General features: G+C 42.0%; 2 protein-coding genes across 2 annotated transcripts in view; both read right to left on the reverse strand.

The window, feature by feature from the left end:
• Positions 1-24,108, reverse strand: part of LOC149830405 (Nse4, component of Smc5/6 DNA repair complex) — a 51,029-nt gene that overhangs the window by 14,894 nt on the left and 12,027 nt on the right. The window lies entirely within an intron of this gene.
• LOC149830406 (uncharacterized) lies at positions 2,783-4,684 on the reverse strand. The gene has a single exon (XM_090015805.1). It carries the CDS (start codon positions 4,106-4,108, stop codon positions 2,783-2,785), a length of 1,326 nt encoding a protein of 441 aa, XP_089871931.1. The 5' UTR covers positions 4,109-4,684.

Below are 24,108 nucleotides of genomic sequence, written 5' to 3' on the forward strand. Positions count from 1 at the left end.
CGGGTTCGAACCCAGACCCGAGAAGGCTTTCATTCGGGACTGGATCGGTGCTGAGTCGGGTCTTCCCTTTTCTGGAGTAGGTGTGCGTTATCTTCCTGCATCGAGTCAACTCACCTGGGGTCGGACCCTACTGCTGGGTCTGATCGTCCATTCCAACTGGTGGGTCAGGTCCTCTGGTCGTGCCAGAGTCACATGGTACTGGTACTGGTACCGCCTGCCCTGCATCATTCTCCACTGGTTGGGAAGAAGTCGGCTCCGACGACTTGTTGTCTCCACAGTAAGCATATAGATCAGACACATTGAAAATCGGGGAAATGTTCCAATCGGGAGGCAGTTCTATTAGGTAGGCATTTGAACCTAAACGTCGTAAGACCTGGAAGGGACCATATTTCTTACGACTCAATTTATTATAAGTGCCCACGAGAAAACGCTCAGGACGCAGGTAGACCCAAACAAGTTGATCGACTTAAAACTAAATGTCGCGACGATCTTGGTCAACGAAGGCTTTGTACGCTTCGTAACTCTCAATGAGTTTGGCCCAGACTTGCCTATGTATATCACGCATGTATTCAACGACATCAAAGGCGTCTGGGGCGGAGTCAGGGAGACTGGACACTGGAGCTAGATCGACGACATGAGTGGGCGACCGACCATAAACCACTTGAAAAGGAGACTTGCCTGTGGACCTATTGATGGAACTATTATACGCAAACTCGGCTTGAGGCAAGACTATATCCCAGGTTTTAACATTTTCCCCTACTAGGCTCCTTAACAAGTTTCCTAAGGTATGGTTCACAACTTCGGTTTGGCCATCGGTTTGGGGGTGGTACGCACTACTGAACTGAAGCTTGGTCTTCAATAAAGCCCATAACGATTTCCAAAAGTGACTCATAAAGCGCGTGTCACGATCAGAAGTGATTGTGTCGGGTAGACCATGGAAGCGAGCGACGTCCTTGAAATAATAGGACGCTACTAAAGAGGCATCGGTGGTTCGCTTACACGGGACAAAAATAGCCATTTTGGAGAACTGATCAACAACGACTAAAATTGAATCAAAACGACGTGGCGTTCTGGGGAGGCCCACGATAAAATCCATGGATACGTGCTCCCACGGTCGTTCAGGAATGGGTAACGGAGTATACAGACCACTGCTCTGACGATGACCCTTGGACACTTGACACACATGACACCCTTGGATGAACTTGACAACATCTTTGCGCATTTTAGGCCAAAAGTATCGTTCATTTAACAGAGCGAACGTCTTATCATGCCCGAAATGCCCTACTAACCCTCCTTCATGTAATTCAGAAATCAACTGAAGCCTAAGGGAGAAATCAGGCACACATAATTTGTTCCCACGGAAGAGGTAACCATTATGAATACTAAAATGGGGGTCGAGGGTGCGATCTGAAGAGATGCACCCCTCCCAGACTTGTTGAAAATCCGAGTCCGTGAGATATAATTCTTTGCATTGTTCGAACCCAATGACCTGCACTGACATAGTCATCAGGAGGTTGTTCTTCCTGCTAAGAGCGTCAGCCACCTTGTTGAGGGTACCAGATTGATGGCGAATTGAAAAGTTGTACTCTTGCAAGAAACTGACCCACTTAGCATGACGAGCACTCAACTTCTTTTGACTATTCAGATACTTCAATGCCTCATGGTCCGTATACAAGACAAATTCCTTATAAATGAGATAATGTCTCCAATAAGGAAGGGCTTGTACAACGGCATAAAACTCAACATCATACGTGGAATACTGACACCTGGCATGCGCCAGCTTCTCACTAAAGAAGGCAACAGGTCTGCGATTCTGACTCAAGACTGCGTCAATTCCCACCTTGGAGGTATCACACTCAACCTCGAAGACTGCACTAAAATCAGGAAGGGCTAAGACAGGGGCACTGGTCATTTTCTCTTTGATGATAGAAAAGGCTTTTTCCGCAACAGGCGTCCACTGAAAACTAGTACCCTTGAGACACTCCGTGATGGGGGCCATGAGGGTGCTGAAGTTTCTCACGAAACGTCGGTAAAAAGTGGCTAATCCGTGAAAACTACGGATCTCTCCAATAGTCTTTGGGACAGGCCAATCGACAATCGCACGAACTTTCGCGGGGTCTGCCTTAACTCCATCAGATGACACAATAAAGCCTAGGAAAACGACACTGGACGTCATGAACTCGCACTTCTTCGCATTGACATACAATTTTTCTCTCCTTAAAATTTCTAAGACCTGACGCAGGTGACTCAAATGGTCAGACAAAGATGAACTATAAATCAAAATATTATCGAAATATACCACGACAAACTTCCCTATACAAGGGCGTAGCACTTGGGTCATCATAATCATGAAAGTACTTGGGGCATTGGATAGCCCAAATGGCATGACTAACCACTCATACAACCCATCACGTGTCTTGAATGCCGTCTTCCACTCATCCCCCTCTCGGATACGAATCTGGTGATACCCACTTTTTAAATCGATTTTGGAGAAAATGGAAGCACCAGCCAACATATCAAACATATCATCCAAACGAGGGATGGGAAAACGGTATTTGACAGTTATGCGGTTTATGGCTCGACTATCCGCACACATGCGCATGGACCCATCTTTCTTAGGGGTGAGCAAGGCGGGTACCGCGCAAGGGCTCACACTTTCACGAATAAAGCCCTTTTGCAGTAACTCCTGGACCTGCCTTAACAACTCGGCATGCTCGGAGGGGTTCATACGATACGCGGGGAGATTGGGGAGACTCGACCCTGGCACAAAATCAATAGCATGCTACACGACACGCATGGAAGGAAGACCATCTGGAAGGTCATCCGGCATAATGTTGCTAAACTCTTCAATAAGGGGTTTGATGTCCGTAGGAACTGGTAACGACGTATTCACTGAGGGTTTAGCTACCACAGCATAACAATAACCATCCTCCTGACATTGGTTCAAGAAAGACCGGTAGGATAGTCCGGCCAGCCGGGGAACTCGCTCAGGCTTATCTACCGTGGGAAACCCCGTCTCCTTGATAGGGAGAAGGATTATCTTATGACCTTTAAAGATGAACGAGTACGTGTTCCTACGGCCATCATGAATGGTTTTGCGATCAAACTGCCAAGGACGTCCCAACAGGATGTGACACGCACTCATAGGGGCTACATCACACCACACCTCGTCGTGGTAGTGCTCCCCCATGGAGAATCGGACTAAACAACGCTGGGTGATGGGAACCTCGTTTCCTTTCTTGAACCACGCCATCTTGTAGGGGTGAGACAGTTTCTTGGTTCTCAGATTCAAGGTAGACACAACACTCTCGGACACCATGTTCTCACAAGCACCGGTGTCGATAATAACATCACATGTGTGACCCTCACAGTTGCATCGGGTTCTAAAGATGTTGTTCCGTAGCCATTCGGCAGGGGTCGACTCACGGGGTGCGGTCAAGACATGACGAATGGATAATAGATTGTCGACATTGCCGTCGAACTCTACGACTTCCCTCTCATCCTCACCCTCGACCAAAGACTCACTCTCACTCTCGGATGTTGACTCCACAATACCTTCGACGAGATGGGTGTTTTTGCCCACAGTGGGGCACCTAGACGCGACATGCCCTAGCCCCTGACACCTAAAACATCGGATGGTAGACTCACTAGGTTTGGTTTTAGACCGGGTATTGAATGCGGGTCCGAACGGATCAGGTTTGCTAAATTCTGCTCTAGGGGTAAATTTTGAGTCATCCTTCCTAGGGGAGCTCGCTCCCCTGGTTGGAAAACTCGACTTGGGTCGACTGGACTGTTCACTACGGGAGGTCCTATATTCCTGCCTCCGTTTCAACTTTTCCTCGACGTTCATGGCATAACTGTTGGCCTGATCTAATGTCTCAACCGTGATACAACTAAAGTCGTCAGAAATAACAGGACAGAGACCAGAGATGTACCTCGTGACCTGTTGGCGGGCAGTTTCCTCGATCTGCACCCGTAGAGAAAGACGATGGAACTCGGCAGTGTACTCCGCCACAGTACGAGTGCCCTGACGCAGGGTTAGATACTCCTTGTAGGCTCTCTCAGCGTGATCCGAAGGCACGAATTTTGATCGCATCAGTCTTTGCATCTCCTCCCACGACTATACACGTCCTAGCCCCTGCCGCTCCCTCGATCGTTGTAGCTCCACCCACCATGTCTGTGCTAACCCTCTCAACCGAGTAGACGCTAAAGAGACACGACGGTGCTCTGCTACGGTGTGGTAGTCAAAGAAAAATTGCACGGCATAGGACCAGTCGAAGAACTGCTCTGCGTCGAACCGTCCTGCAAACTCCGGAAGGTCCAGTTTCACTCCATAAGTGGAGGGATGCTCCACTGCTCTCTGTTGTCGAGCCTCCACCATTCCTGCAGGATACTCGCTCCAGAACGCGCCGTCGTCCCACGCTGCTTCATCGTCCTCTATGCGGTACTGCTCGCCTGGATGCTGGGGCTGACGGACTCCACCGAGGGGTGGTCGACGCTCAGGTCACGCCGCTCCCTGCTCAAATTGTCGCGACCGGGTTTGCCCGCGGGCGGGCGCCGCCGGTGGCTGTCGCTGTGGCACTGGTATGTAAGGGGGTCCTACTAAAGGTGGGGGGTTGGGTTGGGCCTCTTGCTCTAAGTGGGTAGGACAAGGATAGTAAGGGTTTGGGTTAGGATAAGGGTATAGGGTCGAGCGAGGTACTGGGTTTTGGATCGGGAAGGGGTTATTGGGTTGGTTAGAGTTCGGGTATCTAGTTGGGTTGGGGTAGGACTGGGATGGTTCGCCCGACTGGATATGGATCGGGCCTAATCCTAAACTACTCGTCGGACCCAGATTTGGGTAGGTCGAATCGGGGATCGAGTTGTGGGGATAAAAGGTTTTGTTCGAACTCGATCCACGGTCCATATGAGTATGGGTCTGGTTTTGACCCGACTCAAGATCAAGCTGGAGTTCCGTCCGGGTCCGATACAAGTTCGGGTCGGTATGGGATCCATTTTGGGGTTCAAACATCACGGGTTGGGTCGGATTCGGAGCGAACTGCGAACCAAACCCAACTGGGTAGGCTGGGTATGGGGCTGCCAGACCCGGACCCGCTCCTGAGAACCCAAAGGGTGGTCCTCGGTAATCGGGTCTGGATCCGAATAAAATAATCTCCTGACCGGTCCCTGAGGGTTCAGGTCCGGACCACAGGGGATCGGTCCCCTTAGCCTTCGCGCTGCCGGCAACCACAACCCCGCGCGAAGGTGCCAGGAGGGTTGACAGACCCCTCCCTGCACGAGCTGACGCTGGCACACCCACTGCCTGAGTCGGCGTCAAACCCGGGTTATGCAGGTCAGGTCCAGCCTGCATTCCCAGGTGCGTGGGTCGATGCCAGGCCTGCGGGTTTGCGCCAGTGAGGGGAGGATCTCCAAAAGGCACCGGGGTCGGCTGCATCGCAGTCGCACCAGAGTTCAGGGGGGGCGTACCTTGCCGATGCGCCTCTCGACAGACAGTCCGGCGCAGGCCTTCCCCAAAACCCTCCTGAGTTACCGCAGGCTGAGGACCCACTTGAGCTGGGTCGTTCATTGCAGCCGTGAGGATACCAGCGTCGCCCACAGTGGTATCCACTGGTTGGGTCGTCGTTGGGTTCAATCCTGCGGTCAATTCGATGGCAACGAGTCGACAGTCAATCCCATCCATCCTCTTTGTGATTCCAGCCATCTCTCTGTTCAGGCGCAGCATATTCTCCTGCACCTTTGTCATCATCTCCATCATGCGCATCATTGGGTTCTCGGTAACGACTTCTTCCCGTTCCTTGCCGCGTGCCGGGTCGTCCCTCGTCTCTTGAGCCATGCGGCTGCTGACGGAGGATGACTGGGCTCTGATACCAAGTTGATGCAGCCTTCAAAGGGTTGTGATAAGAGCAGTGAAGACACGGCTTGTCGATGCGCACTCCAGTTCCCGCGTAACCTTGATGAAGGCTGGGCAGGCACGACTGTGTATAGTCGGATGCTGAACAGGCTTAAAAGCAATAAATCTCACCCAAATGGTGAGTTGAAACTGATTTTATTAAATACTCAATGTCTCTGGCAGATTGCTGATAAACAAGTTGAATAAAGAATGTAAACAACGAACTGTAATGGAAAAAGAACGAATGAAAGGGAAAAGGAAAACAAGGCTGTTGAGAAAAGAAAGAATAAACTGTAGTGATTCTCCAAAAAACTCCTCACGCAGCCCTAAGTCGTGCTTTTTAAAGATGGTCACTGGATCCGGGTTCGAACCCAGACCCGGACCCAGACCCGAGAAGGCTTTCATTCGGGACTGGATCGGTGCTGAGTCGGGTCTTCCCTTTTCTGGAGTAGGTGTGCGTTATCTTCCTGCATCGAGTCAACTCACCTGGGGTCGGACCCTACTGCTGGGTCTGATCGTCCATTCCAACTGGTGGGTCAGGTCCTCTGGTCGTGCCAGGGTCACATGGTACTGGTACTGGTACTGGTACTGTCTGCCCTGCATCACCTGCCAATAACCTGATCGCAGGTCTAGCTTGGAAAAGATACGGGCACTGCCTAGCTGATCGAACAAGTCTGTTATCAGTGGCAATGGGTACTTCTTCTTCACCGTGACCTTGTTCAAAGCACGGTAATCTACACATAACCGTTTGGAGCCATCATGTTTCATCTGGAAAGAACTGGGGCACCAAATGGGGCTTTTGATGGACGAACAATGTCTGCGTCCAACATCTCGTCTAGCTGCCTGTGCAACTCCTTCAGCTCAGCTGGCCCCATACGGTATGGAACCATTGCGGGAGGCTTCGCTCCCGGGGTCAACTCAATCTTATGGTCGACCTCACATTTTGGCGGAAGACGCTTTGGCAATTCCGGAGGCATCACCCCCAGAAACTCCTCCAATAGTGGGGCTAGGGTCGGCGGCACTGTTGCTTCTACCTTCCCTTCTTCTGCGCGCACTGTCACTAAGAATGTTTGCTCCCCATGCTTGACACCCTTCTTCAGTTGCATTGTCGATAACACCGAAGACTTGCCTTTTTACGTAAGGCACTGCACTGTGTGGACAGGTTTGACCCCATGATCGTCAACGTGTTAAATTTTGGCAGCATCATAACATTTTGGCTTCGCAAAAACTCTATACCCAAAATCACCTTGAAATCGTCCAAGGGCACCACAGAGAAGTTGGCTTTGCCGACCCAACTCCCCACTTGAATAACCGCGTCTCTTGCTTCGCCAAGGATGAGCTTGGCCTCAGAGTTTACCGTCTTAATGGTCCTTTGCTTTGGCCCAGGCTTCAAGCCCAATCGTTCTGCCTCTTCCCGCGAGACAAAGTTATGTGTGGCCCTAGAGTCTATCATTGTTGAAGTAGACTTTTCATTCATAATGACTTCCAAGTACATAAGTTCCTCACTGACCTGCATGTTCTTAGTCGCGCAACTTCTAGCTGCGTTAATCGATCGCATGGCCCCCATCCTTGGTTGCATCGCTTCAGTGTCATTGCATTCAGTATCGCTGCATTCTTCCTATGCAGCATTGGCTTGCCTGTCGTCCTTTACGAGGCGCTTTGGGCACTGCCTGGCGATATGTCTATCGCCAAAGAACCAGCATGTCACAATCGACCCTTGTTGCTGTTGTTATGCTTTGTGAAGTTCTGTTTCTTTTCGGATTGATGGTGTGTCGACGCCTCACCTTTATCATCGCGTTGCTCATCCTTCTTGCCTCCGTAGTCAGGCTTCTTCTCGACTTTGGTTGATGGGGTGAAAGGCTTGCGCTGAGTGTCAACTAAGCGCTCGCCCGCTACATATGCATCTTTCAAAATACGGGAGTTGCACATTTCCACTTCAGACTGTGCCCATGGCTGAAGTCCCACAATGAACCAGTTGAGCATGTCGTCTTCTGGCATGTTAGGTATCTCCAGCATAAGCTTCTGGAACGTTCTAATATAGTTTTGCAACGAACCAGAGTGTTTGAGCTCACGAACCATCCGGTACACCTGTCTCTGGCATTTCTTGGCATGAATTAGTTGCGCAGCTCCATTTTGAAGTCATCAAAGGTGTCTATCACACATTGACCCCTCTCCATGTTACTGTGCTTCCGCCTCCACCAAGCGATAGCATCTCCATCAAGTAAGGCCGATGTAGCCTTAATCCTCAGATCTTCAAGGGTCACATTCTGGATATCCAAGTAGTCTTCTACTTGGAACAAGTTCTCAATGACCTTGTCGTCACGAGAACCATTGAATTTCGCGAGTCTTGGCACATCAATCATTGATGGCCTCTCACCATTTCTGTCATTTAGGGTCACTGTCCGCTGCAACATACGGTTCTTTAACTGAAGCTCTCCTACTTCAGTCTGCAAGTCGGCCACTGTAGTCGTCAACGAAGTGACCTGCCCCATTAATAAGTTTACCTGCTCTTGCAGGCTCGCCACCACATCATTCAGTCCACTGAATGATTCACATGCGCGTGAAATCACTTCCTCATGCGAAGTCACCTCTTCCACCAGCTTGTTAACAGTTGCAACCAACTTTTCTTGGCCCCGAGGTGAACCCATCTCCTCAGCTTCAACAATTGTCTTGCCTTTGGTGTTGCACAAGTTTTGATAAGGCGCCACGATGTCTTGCTCACAAATCGCAGCCTGTCGGCGTGTCTGTCGACACTGACTTCGAAGTCCCTTCCTCAGCACGAGAACGAGCTCTGGTACCACTTGTCACGGGCCTATTTTTTTCAATGGGCCAGTGCGGCGCGACGATCCCTCCTCACCGCCGCAAGCCTACTTGTCAGCTCGTTTGCCGGTCGCGGAAGCTTGTAATCAGAGTGCAAGAGAGCAAGAGAGAATTGAGGGAGAGAAATTGCAATCACAAGAAGCAATCACAACGAGGGTGAACAAAAGAAAGCTCAACGCATTTACTTCATTCACAATTTTGCCCGCAGGCTATTACAGTTCAAGTATACGAGCTGCCCCTTCGGGGTATTGATTCACCTGAACCGAGCAGCTTATATCAGACTCAACAAAAGCAAAACAGACTCTAAGCGCAACTGTACAATGTAAGTCGCAAGGGAACACTTGGAATACAATGTAAGTAGAAGGGGTGAAGTCCCCTATTTATACACAAAAAGGGAGAAGTGAGAGGCCATTGGGGGCTCCCACATGGAGTCGTTGGGAGCCCCCAATGGTCATATTTATGACCGTTGGGGGGCCCAACGACTCTATGTTGGGACCCCCAATGCATATTAAAAAAGGAAAAAGAAATAAAACAAAAAATACAAAAAGAATCTACCTAATTAAAATAGTTGTTTCTAGAAACGACTATGTAAAAAAACTAAAATACCCCTATTGAGTATAATAACTAAACTACCCTTATCGGGTATATTATACATATATATATATATATATAAGTACATATATTTTAACACCCTCCCTTAAACTTTATAGAGAGATAACTGAAAGTTTGTTAAGAAGAAAAATAAAACGAGGAGCAAGAAGAGTTTTAATGAAGAAATCCGCCAACTGGTACTCTGATGTGACATATGGCAATGTAATAGTTCCTCTCAGATATTTGTAACGTACGTAGTGACAGTTCATCTCAATATACTTAGTACGCTCGTGGAAGGTGTGGTTGTTTGCGATCTAAATTGCACTTTTGTTATCACAGCACATCTTCGAAGGTGTGAAGATGACTATGCCCATATCACTGAGAATACTTCGAAGTCACACGAGCTCCATGGTCATAGTGGCCATTGCACGATATTCGGTTTCAGTTGAGGATAGTGATACTTTGTGTTGCTTCTTGCATCTCCATGAGATCATTGAGTCACCTAAAAACACACAGAAACCTGTAGTTGAAACTCTCTCATTGGAATTTTCTCCCCAATCAGCATCAATATAAGCAAACAAATCAAGTGAAGAAGATGAGAAAAGAAAAACTCCCTTGGTTATAGTGTTCTTGATGTATATAATAATTCTTAAGACAGCACTCATGTGCATAGTAGTAGGAGCATGTTGAAATTAACTGACTCAATGAACTACATGAGCTATGTTTGGCCAAATGATGGACAAGTATGTAAGAGATCCAACAAGTTGACGGTAAGGAGTAGGATTTTCGAGTAGAGTCTTATCTTCCAGTATCAATTTGGCATTAATGATTTCAGGGGTCTCTATCTTCTTATCATCTGAAATACCAGACTTAGTACAAATGTCAACTGCACGTTTCATTTGAGAAAGAATGTACCCTCTGGGAGAGTACGCAACTTCTATACCTAAGAAGTATCTTAAGAATCCTAGATCAAACATATCAAAATTTTCTTTTAAGATTTTTTTAATGTCATTGATTCCTTGCTTATCACTTCCAGTGATAATCATATCATTTATATAAAGTAGAAGAATAACCACCATAGAACCTATACTTTTCACAAAAAGAGTAGTGTCAGTATAACACGAATGAAAACCCAGATGAGTCATCACATTACTAAATTTATCATGCCAAGTTTGTGGAGCTTGTTTTAGACCATATAAGGCTTTTTTTAAGTTTAAGAATTTTTTCGTTCTCAATGCAAACCCCCAACGGAGGATCCATGTAAACTTCTTTACTTCACCATTCAAAAAAGCATTTTTTACATCTAGTTGGTAAATGGGTCATTGTTTGATAGATGCAACAGCTACGAGGGTCCTAACACTAGTTATTCTGGCAACAAAGGCAAATGTTTCTTTATAGTCAATACCATATTCTTAAGAATATCCCTTATATTCTAAGGACTCATAACTCTTAGTCTTAACTTTGAAAATTCATCTACATCCTATAGATTTCTTTCCTATGGGTAACGAAGTTATCTCCCAAGTTTTAGCTTTTTCAAGAGCGCTAAGTTCTAAATTCATAGCTTCAACCCATTGAGAAAGATTTTTTGCTTCATTATAATGGGATGGTTTATTAAATGAATGTAATGCAATTAGGCATGACCTATATTTTGGTGTTAATGTGTTGTAGGATACGAACCTATTTGGGGGATTGGAGATACGACTAGATCTCCTAAGAGAAGTTTCCTCTAGGTTTGAACCTTGGGAATATTTTTCCAAAGCATTTATAGGATTTCTTTGATCACGCCGGATATAAGTTTGTATAGGTCTATCAACAATGTCGTCACTTATATGTATCCTTTCCTCAATATTTTCATTATCATTTTCATTGATATTTAAGGGAATATCCCCTTCGTCATTTAAAGAATTATCATTAGAGATTAATTCTTCTTGTAGTAAGAGATCAAATAAAAATGTATATTCAACTTCATTGTTGTCTTTGGTCTTCTCAAAACCATTTTTATTTTCTAAAAATGTTACATCTTTAGAAACATATAGTTTGTTATTTTTTTTATCAAAACATCTATATCCTTGTTGGTTTTCTCCATAACCTAAGAATATACATTCAATAGCTTTGGGAGACAATTTATCTCTTTTATGAAAAACCATAAAGCACTTACAACCAAAAAAATTTAATTTATTGAAATCGGGTATTCTTTCAAATAATTTTTCATAAGGAGATATATTTTGCAAAGATGATGAGGTCATTCTATTTATCAAATTGGTTGATGTTAAAGCGGCTTCTGCCCAAAATCTTTTTAAAATTTTCTTAGAGATAAGTAGTGTCTTAGTAGTTTTCAAGATGTGTTTATGTTTTCTTTCGGCTAATCCATTTTGTTGAGGAGTTGTAGGACATGATCCATGATGACAAATTTCATTTGTTTCTAAATAATTTTGAAACTCATTTGATAAATACTCATCACCCGAATCGGATCTAAGGATAGAGATGTTGCTTGAAAATTGATTTTTAACAATCATATGAAATTTTTTAAAGAATGAGAAGACATCGGATTTCAAACTAAGAAAGTGTATACATACATATCTAGTAAAATCATCAATAAATGTCACATAATATGAGTATCATCCTTTTGATATGACGGAAGAAGGATCCCAAACATCCGAATGAACTAATTCAAAAGGCTTCTTAGAAATAAAGGGTCTATTTAGAAAAAGGAGTGGATTTCATTTTTTCGAAAATATAATCCTTACAAGCAAAAACTTTTTCATTACAAAATTTCTTCCAAAGGAAAAATAATACATCTTAGAGAAGCTTGGATGTCCAAATCTTTTATGGCAAGTTTCAATATTTTTATCTTGGACATAATTACAAAAAGAGTTGGTAGGAAGGTTAATAGTTCATGTAGTAGAGAGCCCCCCTCCTATGGCCTTGCCCAATAAGCTTCCCAAACCGGAGATCCTACACGGAGTAACCCTTAGATGAGAAGGAGATTCCATATCTATGATCGGATATTTGAAAAACAAAAAGAAAATTTAGATTTAGTTATGGAACAACTCTAACATTTGGCACAAAAAAGGTTTTAGAAAAATTTAAAGTTCCAACACTTTTAATTTGTAAAGATGTTCCATCGGCACTTGAAACATAAGAGGTTTTTGAATTATAGCATAATTCGGATAAACCATTCTCAAGAGGTGTTATATGAAAGAAGCTCCCGAATCAAGGATCCAAAAAGGCATACCTGGAGGAGAGGAAGAGGCAATGGCGACACGATGTAGATGGAGATTTAAGTAGAATTTGTAGTGCCTCTGATAGTTGAGCAAGAGAAAAGGAATCCTTTCCTTTGGTTGGTTCTTCTTTTCTTGGTGTAGTTTCTTCGACGGAAGCAACTTTATTTTTAAGAGCTTCAATTAGCTTGGGACAATTTGGCCTTATATGTCCCGGTTCATGGCAAAGATGGCAAATGGCTTTCCTATAATTTCCATTATAGCCATTTTGCCTCCCAAAGTGTAGAGGCTTATAAGTTTTAACATGATTGCCAGGCTTGGACACGGCTAAGACTTCATCTTCTCCTTTTATCATGCCAAGACGAATTTCCTGTTAGCATATTTCGGCAATGACAACCTATAAGAGAAGAGGATTAGATCTATGGAGAAGAGAAGATCTAACTTGCTCATATTCGGGCCTAAGCCCGTGTAAAAATTTGAAAAAGTGCTTTTTTTCCATTTGTTGTCTTCTAAGTTTAACATCTTCACTAGCCACCCATTTGAGTTCTAGAAGAGATAATTCATCCCACAATGGACTAAGAGTGCTAAAATAGTCACAGACACCCATGTCCCCTTGCTTAATGGTGCAAAGAAAAAATTGTTTGGTGAGGTCTTTTTTAGCATACATACCTTTCATAAAGAACCATGCCTCATTTGCTTCGAGAAATTTGGCAATGTTGGTGCAAATCTTTAGCTCTACGTTGTTCATGAACCATGCAAGAATTTTTGCATGTTTACTTTCCCAATCCTCAATCTTGGATTGGTGATTTTCAATAGCTTTGATGCGCGTATTTTCTTCTAAAGCTTTTTCTCGTCCTCCTTCCATTTTGGTAAGTTAGAGTTGTGGTTTCGGAATGGTGCCCATCACATATCCCCAAAGTTTTTTGCCTTTGAGGTTGTTCTCCATGACGAATGCCCACATCATGTAGTTGGTGTCGTTTAGCTTGAAGGAGAGATCAATCTTGTGCTCACTCTCCATATTGACTTAGAGAGAGAATGAGCAAAAAGAGTAAAAGAGAATCCCGAAATACAAACTATAAATAGTTTTAACAAGAATCAAGAGCACAACCTTCATTGATATCATATAATGAAGTATGCGAAAATGTAACCCAATAATGCACAAGCATTCACAAAGTCCAATAATGGACAAGCACTAAGGCATAAGAGAAATACAAGTAAGAAGTCCACAAAGGATAATACAAAAGCCTAAAAAGGCTACACAAGCATGAAAAGAAATGAAATATTTATTAGAGAGAGCCTTGGAATACAATGTAAATACATGGGGTGAAGTCCCCTATTCATACACAAAAGGGGAGAAGTGAGAGGCCATTGAGGGCTCCCACATGGAGTCGTTGGGAGCCCCCAACGGTTCGCCTTGCCCACTATTTTCCCTTGTTCCTTGAATTTTGAAGTGGGGAGGTTTGTAGGTTCTCAAATTGTTTCCCGGTCTTGAAACGACATTAACACCTTCACCTTCTTCTTGGTTGGACGGTGTTGTAAGAACACTTGGGTTATTTTTGCTTATACCTATACGAGTCTCTTCCCCACTTAATTTAGTAATTACATATTTAAGAGAAGGGAAAGTAAAGGCAGATAGAAGAGAGGATTGTATTTGTTCAAATTCGGGTCTAAGCACATTTAGAAAGTTGAAAAAGCGATCATTTTCTAATTGTTTATGCCTAAGCTCAATGGCTTCACCACTCCATTTGGGCACAAGCATGGCAAACTCATCCCAAATAGAGGACAACTCCGCGAAATACTCTCTAATAGTCATTTCGCGTTGTTGGAGGGTCAAGGCTCTTTTTTTAAGATAGTACTTGTGGGACTAGTCTCTTGAAGTGTACATTTTTTCAAAATATTGCCATGTTTGAGAGGCTTTTTTGAATTTAATAATGTTGGCATTGATTCTTGTTTCAACGGATAAGAAGATCCAATATAGGATTTTAAAATTTCTCATCTCTCATTCCTCATGTTTCTTACTATAGTCTTCAAGCGCTTTGATTCTCTCTTCACCTTCAAGAATCTTTATTTCTCATCTTTCTATCAAAGTAATTATTGGTTCTGGTTCTGGTTCCGGCTCCAGTATTGAGCCTTGAACATATCCCTAAAGCCCTTTACCCTTAATATGGGCTTCCATATTACCGACCCAAACATGATAATTTGAGCCATTGAGTTTGAACCCAAGAGAGAAGTGAGAGTCTTTTTCCCCCATTTTGAGAAGAAAGGAATATAGAGTGAAGAAGATCGTCTTTAGAGCTTACTTGATATGGTATGATTCATTCGATATATATTGCAAGGAGTCTCCACGCCGAAGATCAAGAGAAAGGTAGGTGCACACTTTTCGAGGCACACAATCTTCTTCAATAATCACCTTTTTTCTTCAATAATAACCTCGCTCTGATACCATGTGAAAAATCCTTGCAAACAATGAAGTTTTCAAATAACTTGATACTTCAAATACTCAAGGCATAAAATAGCATTCAAATGCTTTACATCACAAAAGGAAAAAAATGCAGCAAATACACTGTGTTTATAAACCTAAGGAGACAAAACTCATCACTGTATTACTATTTTACAATGGGCTTACACAGCCGCTTACCAACTCTTAAAGAGTCGTTGGGCTATTCCCAACGGCTCTAATTAGAGCTGTTGGGAATCAGCCCAACATCTCTTATTTCAAACTTTGTACAACAATGTACACAGTCAACAGAAATAGTATATAAAAAAAGAACAAAAAATAAAAATAAAAAATTACAAAAATAAGAAAATTTAAAAAAGGAAGAATTACAATCATATTAAAAAACATGAATATGCATAAAATATAGAAATAACTAAAATACCCCTACAATTAATACAAGAAAGAAATATATATTTTATATATATAAGTAGATGGATACATGTACATATATATGAAATATATATGTATATGTATCTTTTTTTATACATATAAAATATATAGAGAAAATACATTGTCTTATGAATTACAATTTAACAACACGGACACTCCATGTTGCCCTTTGTACCCGTGTCGACACGTGTGTCCCCATGTCGACACACATCGACACCTAGACATGCCATTTTACCCTTAGTACATACAAGTTTGTATTCAATTTACAATTATAATTTTAGTTTATAACTTTATATTTTCAGTATATAATATATATTTTAGATATAACATATATATTTAGATTATATTCAATTTATTTTAAATTTATGTGATATTTAATATATATATAGTTGTGTCTCCATACCTGCATTTTTTGAAATTATCGTGGTGTACCCTCCGTACCCGTACCCATGTGACATAGGTTGACGGTGAAGACACACCAGCTATAGGTTATCTCTACGAGGCCATGGATAAGGCAAAAGAGACTATTAGAGATCATTTGAAGGAGAAGAAAAAAATATACATACCTATATGGAACATCATTGATCATAGGTGGACTGGGCAACTTCATCGACCTCTTCATGCTGAAACATATTATTTAAATCCTGCATTTAGATACTGTACCGACCTCAACTCAAACCTCTTGAAAATGCGAATTTTTTTTAACCGTTACGGAAATCTTCCCAGAAACCCAGGGCCTTTACAGTTCCACTCCCAATTGGATAACCAAACACACTACAAAAGAGCTTATACTTATCATCCACAAAACCAAACCATTATTCATTTATTTGAAAGAAAGAATGTTTAAGCAATAATTGTAAGAGACATATCAGAGTTATTTAAATGACATAAAAGTGAATAATGTAAAAATGAGCTACGTTGTCCTTCTGTGAACCGTCCAACAAGAAAGTGACACTCGTAACTCTCTCAGAAGCCAGTCGCTTTACTGATCACCTGCGGCTGCGAAAAACCATAGAAGTAGTGTGTCAGAACCAAAATTTTGAGCACAGGTACTTCTAATAAAACAAGTAAGCATAACGAATACAAATAAGATTTCATGCAATCATTTAAAGGAAAGCAATTATGATAACTTCATAATTTCAATTAAGCATTCATGCAACATGAAATATTTTCTAAGCATGAAGAATCATTAAGCAATAGCATGAATCACAATTTACGTAAGCAAGACATTTAACATGAATTAGAAACTAAATATCATGCATCCACCAACATGTAACAATTTAGGGAACAGGTAAAATATGCATGTTCTAATGCATAGCAGAATTATGCATGATTTATGTGCAATGCATGAGCACTTTCTTATCTTCCCTTAAAGTTTTTCTTTCTCCATATGCATGCTTTATTAAATGCATACAATTTAAATTTCTCTCTTTAATTACCGTTGCTCGCGGATACACCAAACGGGTAAAATCTCTGCAGTTAAGTTAGGTTCTCAGGATATCTTAACACACAAGTTGTATTTTATTACTGGGTTTCAAACTTAGCCCTCGACCGAATCACCTTCGAAACATTAGATCTCCACATCTAATGTCAGGGACACTAAGGACACTCCACGCCTACAAGTGTCACTTCCTTGGTATACCAAAACAACAGCTGTGTCGAACACACCACCCCCAGGTAAAGTGGCGGACTCTCCCTAAAACCGTAGCCAGAAGAAAGAACCTCAATATCGAGTTCAAGGGTCAAAGTAAAGCACACAGAGTTTTTGTATCCTCGTGGTCCCCAAAACCGAATCTCTAAGATCTTCATTCTTCCGATGAGAAATCCCAGAACGTATATTACATTGTTCTTATTCATTATCTTTTTATTAAAAGCTAATTATTGAGTTTTGCAATTCAGCATGCAAAAGCAAAGGCAAAAGCTTGCATCTACCTCTGCAAGAACTATCACGAGACTCTCGCCCGTGGAAACACATAGAACAGTGCAATATAGTGAAATCAAAATGAATGTGATTTTTGCGATGCATTTATAAATACGTAAAGAAAGAGCAAACCAAAGCTCGAGGCTTACCTGGCCCATGATAATTAATTTCGAACATCGATACATCGTATGCAAAAATCATAACAATAAGCAAGTTATGCAACGATACCAACATGATTTCAAATGCACATTCATTCATACCAATTTAACAATATACATGAACTACCACAGTCATATGCATGTGTTCACCTTCCATGTGAAATTACTTTCATGAAATCACTTAATACACATGCATTCGTTCATGATTCATAAGTACATGAGAACATTTATACAGGATTGTACATGCCAAACACACATCGATTTCATATATGCACATGCACTTGAAACCAATTCATAAATGCACGATAATTAAACATGTTCCATAAATGTAGGCACATGAAATTGTTCATTCATAACATATGTTAACATCTACACACATGAACATAACCCGGATCTAAAAATTGAATTTCAGGGCAGCACACATTCATAGCATTTATGCACCTGTACCAAAACAAATTTTGTCATAACATGTTAACAGGCATGCATTCATATCCAACATATCATATAGGAAATAAACCACATGTTTTCTAAATGCACAACCATATATGCAAACCTAAACCTTTATCGTGTGTATGATACAAAAATATTCGTTAGCATGTATTTACTTAATTCGTGTGCAACTATATCAAGTGCATGCTTTCATTTAACGCATTCACTCATATCGAATACATGTTTTCAATTCACATACTCACATCACATGCAAGCCTTCATTCATAAGTCTTTTTACGCATGTGACTACTTGTATAACTATATATATACAGCATGACCCAACAATTCATATTGATACATATTCACAAAATACCCATGTAGTAACTGTTGAAAATAGGTGGTTCTTTGCTTAAGTTATTTTATATTAGAGGGTTTTTGAATTTTTGTCCTCATAAGGACCTACATGTAATTTCTCCTTTTTGCCTCTCTCTATTTAATATAGAGAGAATCCCTAACTAATTGATGTAATCGAGTTCTATTCTCACAGCCGTCTCTCTCCTTCTCTCTCTCTCTCGTCTCTCTCTCTCTCTTCTTCTCCCTCTCTCTACCTAGGGTTCGGGTCATCCCTTCTCCTCTTCAACATGGTATCAAAGCTAGCGATCTCAGGAGCGTGATCGAGCTGATCTCAGGAGCGTGATCTACATCCTCGAACCAGGTGTCGATTAAAATTTTTTTTTAGATCTGATGACAGATCTGGCCTAGATCTGTTATCAGACCTAAAGAACAACATTGAGAACATCGTGGGAGTACTCAGGTCAGGCAGTCGTAAATTTTTTTTTCACATCTCGTGACGCCTGGGTGTGGCAGCTGATAGCAGATCCTATTGTCGTATGGCTATGTCTGCTGCCATGAGGTGTTTGTGGCTGTCGTGACTTACAGCATCTGCAAATATGATTTCAGTAATTGTGAGAAATCAGATGTGGGAGTCACCTTAGTATCGTAGCAAGAGATAGAGAGAGAGGTAAGAGGGAAGAGAGAAAAAAATGTTGGGCGGCAATGATGTCTTCTCCCCTTTCCATTGATATTTATATGTTGTACGAGTGGTACAATACAGTACAGTATGTTGTACAATACAGTACAATACAGTACAATAGTACAATACAGTACAGTATGCTGTACAATACAGTACAATATGTTGTACAAGTGGTACAATACAGTACAGAAATATATTCATTTACATATACATATTTAACAGCCTCCCTCAAGTTGAGGATGATCTTCAATCATGCTCAACTTGCCCTTAAGTAACCAAAATTGATGACTAACCAATCCTTTGGTGAAGATGTCTGCTACTTGGTCTTCTGATCTGACATACGAAGCCTCAATTTCTTCTGTTTCAATCTTTTGTCTAACAAAATGCTGATCAATCTCAATGTGCTTCGTGCGACAATGATGAATAGGGTTAAAAGAAATATTAATGGCACTTTGATTATCACATAAAAGCAGAGAGGAAGAGATAGGTTCATTCAACTCTTGAAGAAGATGTCGTACCCAAGTGACATCAGTTGTCCCTGCTGCCATTGCCCTGTACTCTGCCTCAGTGCTGGATTTAGCAATGGCCTTTTGTTTCTTACTACTCCAAGTGACAATATTTGGGCCAATAAAAACACAATATCCTGAAACCGACCTACGCTCATCAGGGTCCCCACCCCAATCTGCATCACAATATGTAAGTAAACGGTGTCCTGTAGTGAAGCTTTCATCTTTGTGATAGAGCAATCCATCTCCAATAGTCCCTTTCAGATATCTGAGAATACGCTTAATACATTCCATATGACAATCAGTGGGAGCATGCATAAACTGAGATGCTTGATTTACAGCATAAGCAATGTCAGGTCTTGTAAATGTAAGATATTGCAACATACCAACAATGCGGCGATATAAAGTGGAATCATGATATAATTGGCCTTCTTTTGCACTAAACTTATGATTTAAGACAGATGGGGTGCTGAGAGGTTTACAATTAATCATACCAGTGGTGTGAAGAATGTCAAGAGTATACTTGTGTTGACTTAGAGTGAGTCGATCATCTTGTCTATCGACTTCAACTCCCAAGAAGTATCGCAATGGGCCTAAGTCCTTCATCTTGAATTTGGCCATGAGTAAAGACTTGACCAAGGCAATATGTGCATCATCACTCCCAGTGATAATGATGTCATCAACATATATAAGAACCCAAGTAGTAACATGATCATTCTTATACATAAATAAAGAATGATCAAGTATACTCTTAGAAAAACCATGCTGCTGAATTTCCATGGAGAAACTCTCAAACCAAGACAGAGATGCTTGTTTTAAACCATAAAGAGACCTTCTCAAATTACAAACCCATGTAGCCTCATCATGTTCACTATATCCAGGAGGTTGCTCCATATACACCTCTTCCTTCAAGTCCCCATGTAGGAACGCATTCTTGACATCCAACTGGCTAAGAGACCAACCATGCTGAAGTGCCAAAGTGAGGATCACACGAATGGTGCCAATTTTGACAACAGGGCTAAAAGTTTCCTCATAATCTTGCCCATATTGTTGTGTGAATCCGCGTGCAACAAGGCGAGCTTTATATCTTTCAATGCTACCATCTGGTTTACGCTTGATCTTGTAAACCCATTTGGAACCAACAACATTTCTATCAACAGGTCGAGGAACAATATCCCATGTATGACATTCATGAAGTGCTGCCATTTCTTCGTTCATAGCTTCAACCCAAGCTCGAGAATGGGCTGCCTGATGGAAAGTAGACGGCTCTTTCTCTTTGGCCACATTGGTTAGAAACAACTGAAAGTCAAGAGAAAAATTGTTGTAACTAACCCAACGATGGATAGGATGCCTTTCACGTGTGGATCGTCGAAGAGGGGGAGCCTCGTGAGATAGAGTTGAAGGGGCTCCTCGACGGGCATAAACCAAACCTGAAAACCGTGAAGGTGCATCCTGGATGATGGAGTTGTCTGCTTCAAACTGAATTGGTTCATCAACCACAGGATCTCTGATAGAGTCATATAGCAAAGTATCACAAAGCCATGGATCATAAGTAGTTTGCTCATATACCTGAGAAGTATCACAAGTGCTGAAATGGTCATCATAAAAAACAACATTTCTAGACACCTTAATCTTACCCAAAATAGGATCATAACATCTATATCCTTTATACCCATCGGCATATCCCAGAAATCTGCACTGAACTGCTCTGTCCTGAAACTTGTTACGTAAAGAATGATCCACATGGACATAACAAATGCATCCGAAAGCATGCAAATCATCATAAGAAGGGTGAGAACCGTGAAGCAAATAATAAGGAGACTGATCTAATAATTCCATAGGCAACCTGTTAATGATATGCACTGCAGTGTGAAAGGCCTCAGTCCAAAGAGAGAAAGAAATATCAATATTGTGCATCATACTTAACGCGGTTTCAACAATATGCCGATGCTTACGTTCTGCTACTCCATTCTGTTGTGGAGTGTAAGGACAAGAGGAGTTACGTGTGATGCCATGGTCCTTTAAATATTCACTAAAATCATGAGATATGTATTCTCCACCACCATCACACTGGAAATAAGTGATATTTGAATTGAAAAGGTTCTGAACAAGAGCATGGAATTGTTTGAAAAGTTTGAACACTTCAGATTTAGATTTCATAAAGTAAATCCAAGTGTAACGAGTGAAAGAGTCAAGAAATAACACATAATAACGAGAGCCAGATAGAGATGAAACAGGAGCTGGGCCCCAAACATCAGAGTGAATAATTTCAAATGGCTTGGAAGCTCTTTTATTGATACTTTGAAAGGGAAGTACATGACTCTTGCAGACATTACAACTAGGACACTTATGATCTAATTTGACTTTGGGAATAAAACCCTGAGAAGACAATTTGTCAAGGAACCCTTGACTACAATGACCTAACCGACGATGCCAAGAAACTGGCTTATTACATTGCATAACAGAAGAAGACTGACTCAAATAAGCAGGAAAAGATGGAGACACGGTAGATGACGTCTTCAAAGTCCCGGAGGCTGCTTCGAAGACGTACATGTTTCCGCGTCGTTCACCCTTAGCGAGCATCTTCTTGGTTCGAAGGTCCTTAAGACAAACAGAAGACGGAGTAAATTCCATGGATGAATTTGTTTCATCAACCAATTTAGAAACAGATAAAATGTTTTTCTCAATGGCAGGAGTGAGTAAGACATTTTTCAATGGTAGTGTAGATTGTGACAAAGAGAGAGATGCATTTCCAGTATGAGAAATAGGGTGGTGGGAACCATCTCCCGTGACAATAGTGCCAGTGCCAATATAAGGAACCATGTTGGAAAGTTTACCTGCATCAGAAGTAACATGTGTGGCTGCTCCAGAATCAATATACCAAACTCCATCATCATTCTGACGCAAATTCATGTTGTTAAATGCAGTCATCAGAATTTGTTGCACATCATGTGGCAACCCTGCACTCTGCCCCTGATCAGTACCCTGATGTGCTCGAAAATTTCCCTGCGGCTGCCCCTGAAACTGTCTAACATTCATCTGTCCAGCTCTTGGTCCTGGCCTCCCTGCCTTGTTGCGATTCTGTGGGTTGTGCCAACAATCTGCTTTCACATGGCCACGCTTGTTGCAATGGAAGCAAGTAGGGACACGGGTACCTCTAGTGGCAGGTGGAGCAGTAGGAGTAGGAAGGAGTCCTCCACGGCCCATATGAGCAGCAGGTGGACGAAATGAGGTAGACCCAGATGTAAACATGGCAGGATGAGGATCATCAATAAGATGATCTTGAGTCAAACTAACTTCATACTGTAGGAGTTTGGCCTGTAAATCCTCAAAGCATGGAAGTGTAGAGGCAACCTGTAATGCAGTGCAAAACATACGATATTGGGGCCCAAGGCTTCCCAATACCTGCTGAATAACATCTCTGTCAGAAACAGGATATCCAATAGCGGCCAACTGATCAATGATAATTTTGATATCCCCTAGAAATTCAGTAATGGTCTTAGTTCCCTTTCGCATAGATTGGAACTGTCATTTCAGTTGAAGTGCACGTGATTCAGAAACCTGTGAATAAGAGTGAGCAAGATGTCTCCATAGTTCTGCAGCAGTAAAATGGTCAGAGATAGTTTGTAATATACGATCAGATAACGTGGCAGTCAAATAGGCAACCACAGATTGGTCCTTCTGAAACCAAACATCATACGCAGGATTTGGAATAGCAATGCAACTCACCTTCCCATCATTACCAGTTACCTCTTGCGTAATAGTCATAGGTGGGGCGGGTGATCCCCCATCCAGATGCCCGAAAAGACCATGACTTCGGATAAACGGCAGAATTTGGCGTTTCCAAAGTAAGTAGTTATCATGAGTTAATTTGTGAGAAACAAGTTGAGAAAGAAATCCGGGACTGATTTTAGAATCCATAAGGAAGAAGATCAAAGATGAATCAAACAGCACGACAGAAATTCGTAGGTTGTACGGACAGAACCGTACGGACAGAAATTTTTGAGTTTTGGAAATCACGATTTTTTTAGTTAATCGTGCAGAATGTACGATTTATCAACTATATTGCAAGAAATAGATAAGAAATCACAAGAAGTTTGAGAAAAGAGGCACTTTTGAGAAATGAGGGTTCCCAAATTTGGGGAAAACAGAAATTAGGGTTGATAAAATTGGGGATAACAGAATATGTAAGAAGGAAAAGATGCACGATATGAGGAAATGAAGAAACGACGTCGAAATATAGTGATTCAACGGAGAAACAACAGAGAAAAGATGGAAAAAAAAAAACACTTTCCTTGAGAACGTCAAAAAAACGCACGTCAAGGTCCTTAGGGGCCTTCCAGATAATCGTGATTACCACGCCCTTGGCTCTGATACCATGTGAGAAATCAGATGTGGGAGTCACCTTACTATCGTAGCAAGAGATAGAGAGAGAGGTAAGAGGGAAGAGAGAAAAAAATGTTGGGCGGCAATGATGTCTTCTCCCCTTTCCATTGATATTTATATGTTGTACGAGTGGTACAATACAGTACAATAGTACAATACAGTACAGTATGTTGTACAATACAGTACAATACAGTACAATAGTACAATACAGTACAGTATGCTGTATAATACAGTACAATACAGTACAGTATGCTGTACAAGTGGTA

This window comes from Nuphar pumila, chromosome 8 (genome assembly GCF_984573655.1).
Source record: "Nuphar pumila chromosome 8, dmNupPumi1.hap1.1, whole genome shotgun sequence".
Lineage (NCBI taxonomy): Eukaryota > Viridiplantae > Streptophyta > Magnoliopsida > Nymphaeales > Nymphaeaceae > Nuphar > Nuphar pumila.

Excerpts from the sequence above, each read along its gene's own strand:
- LOC149830406 (XM_090015805.1), bottom strand. The coding sequence starts at position 4,108 with ATGCAAAGACTGATGCGATCAAAATTCGTGCCTTCGGATCACGCTGAG.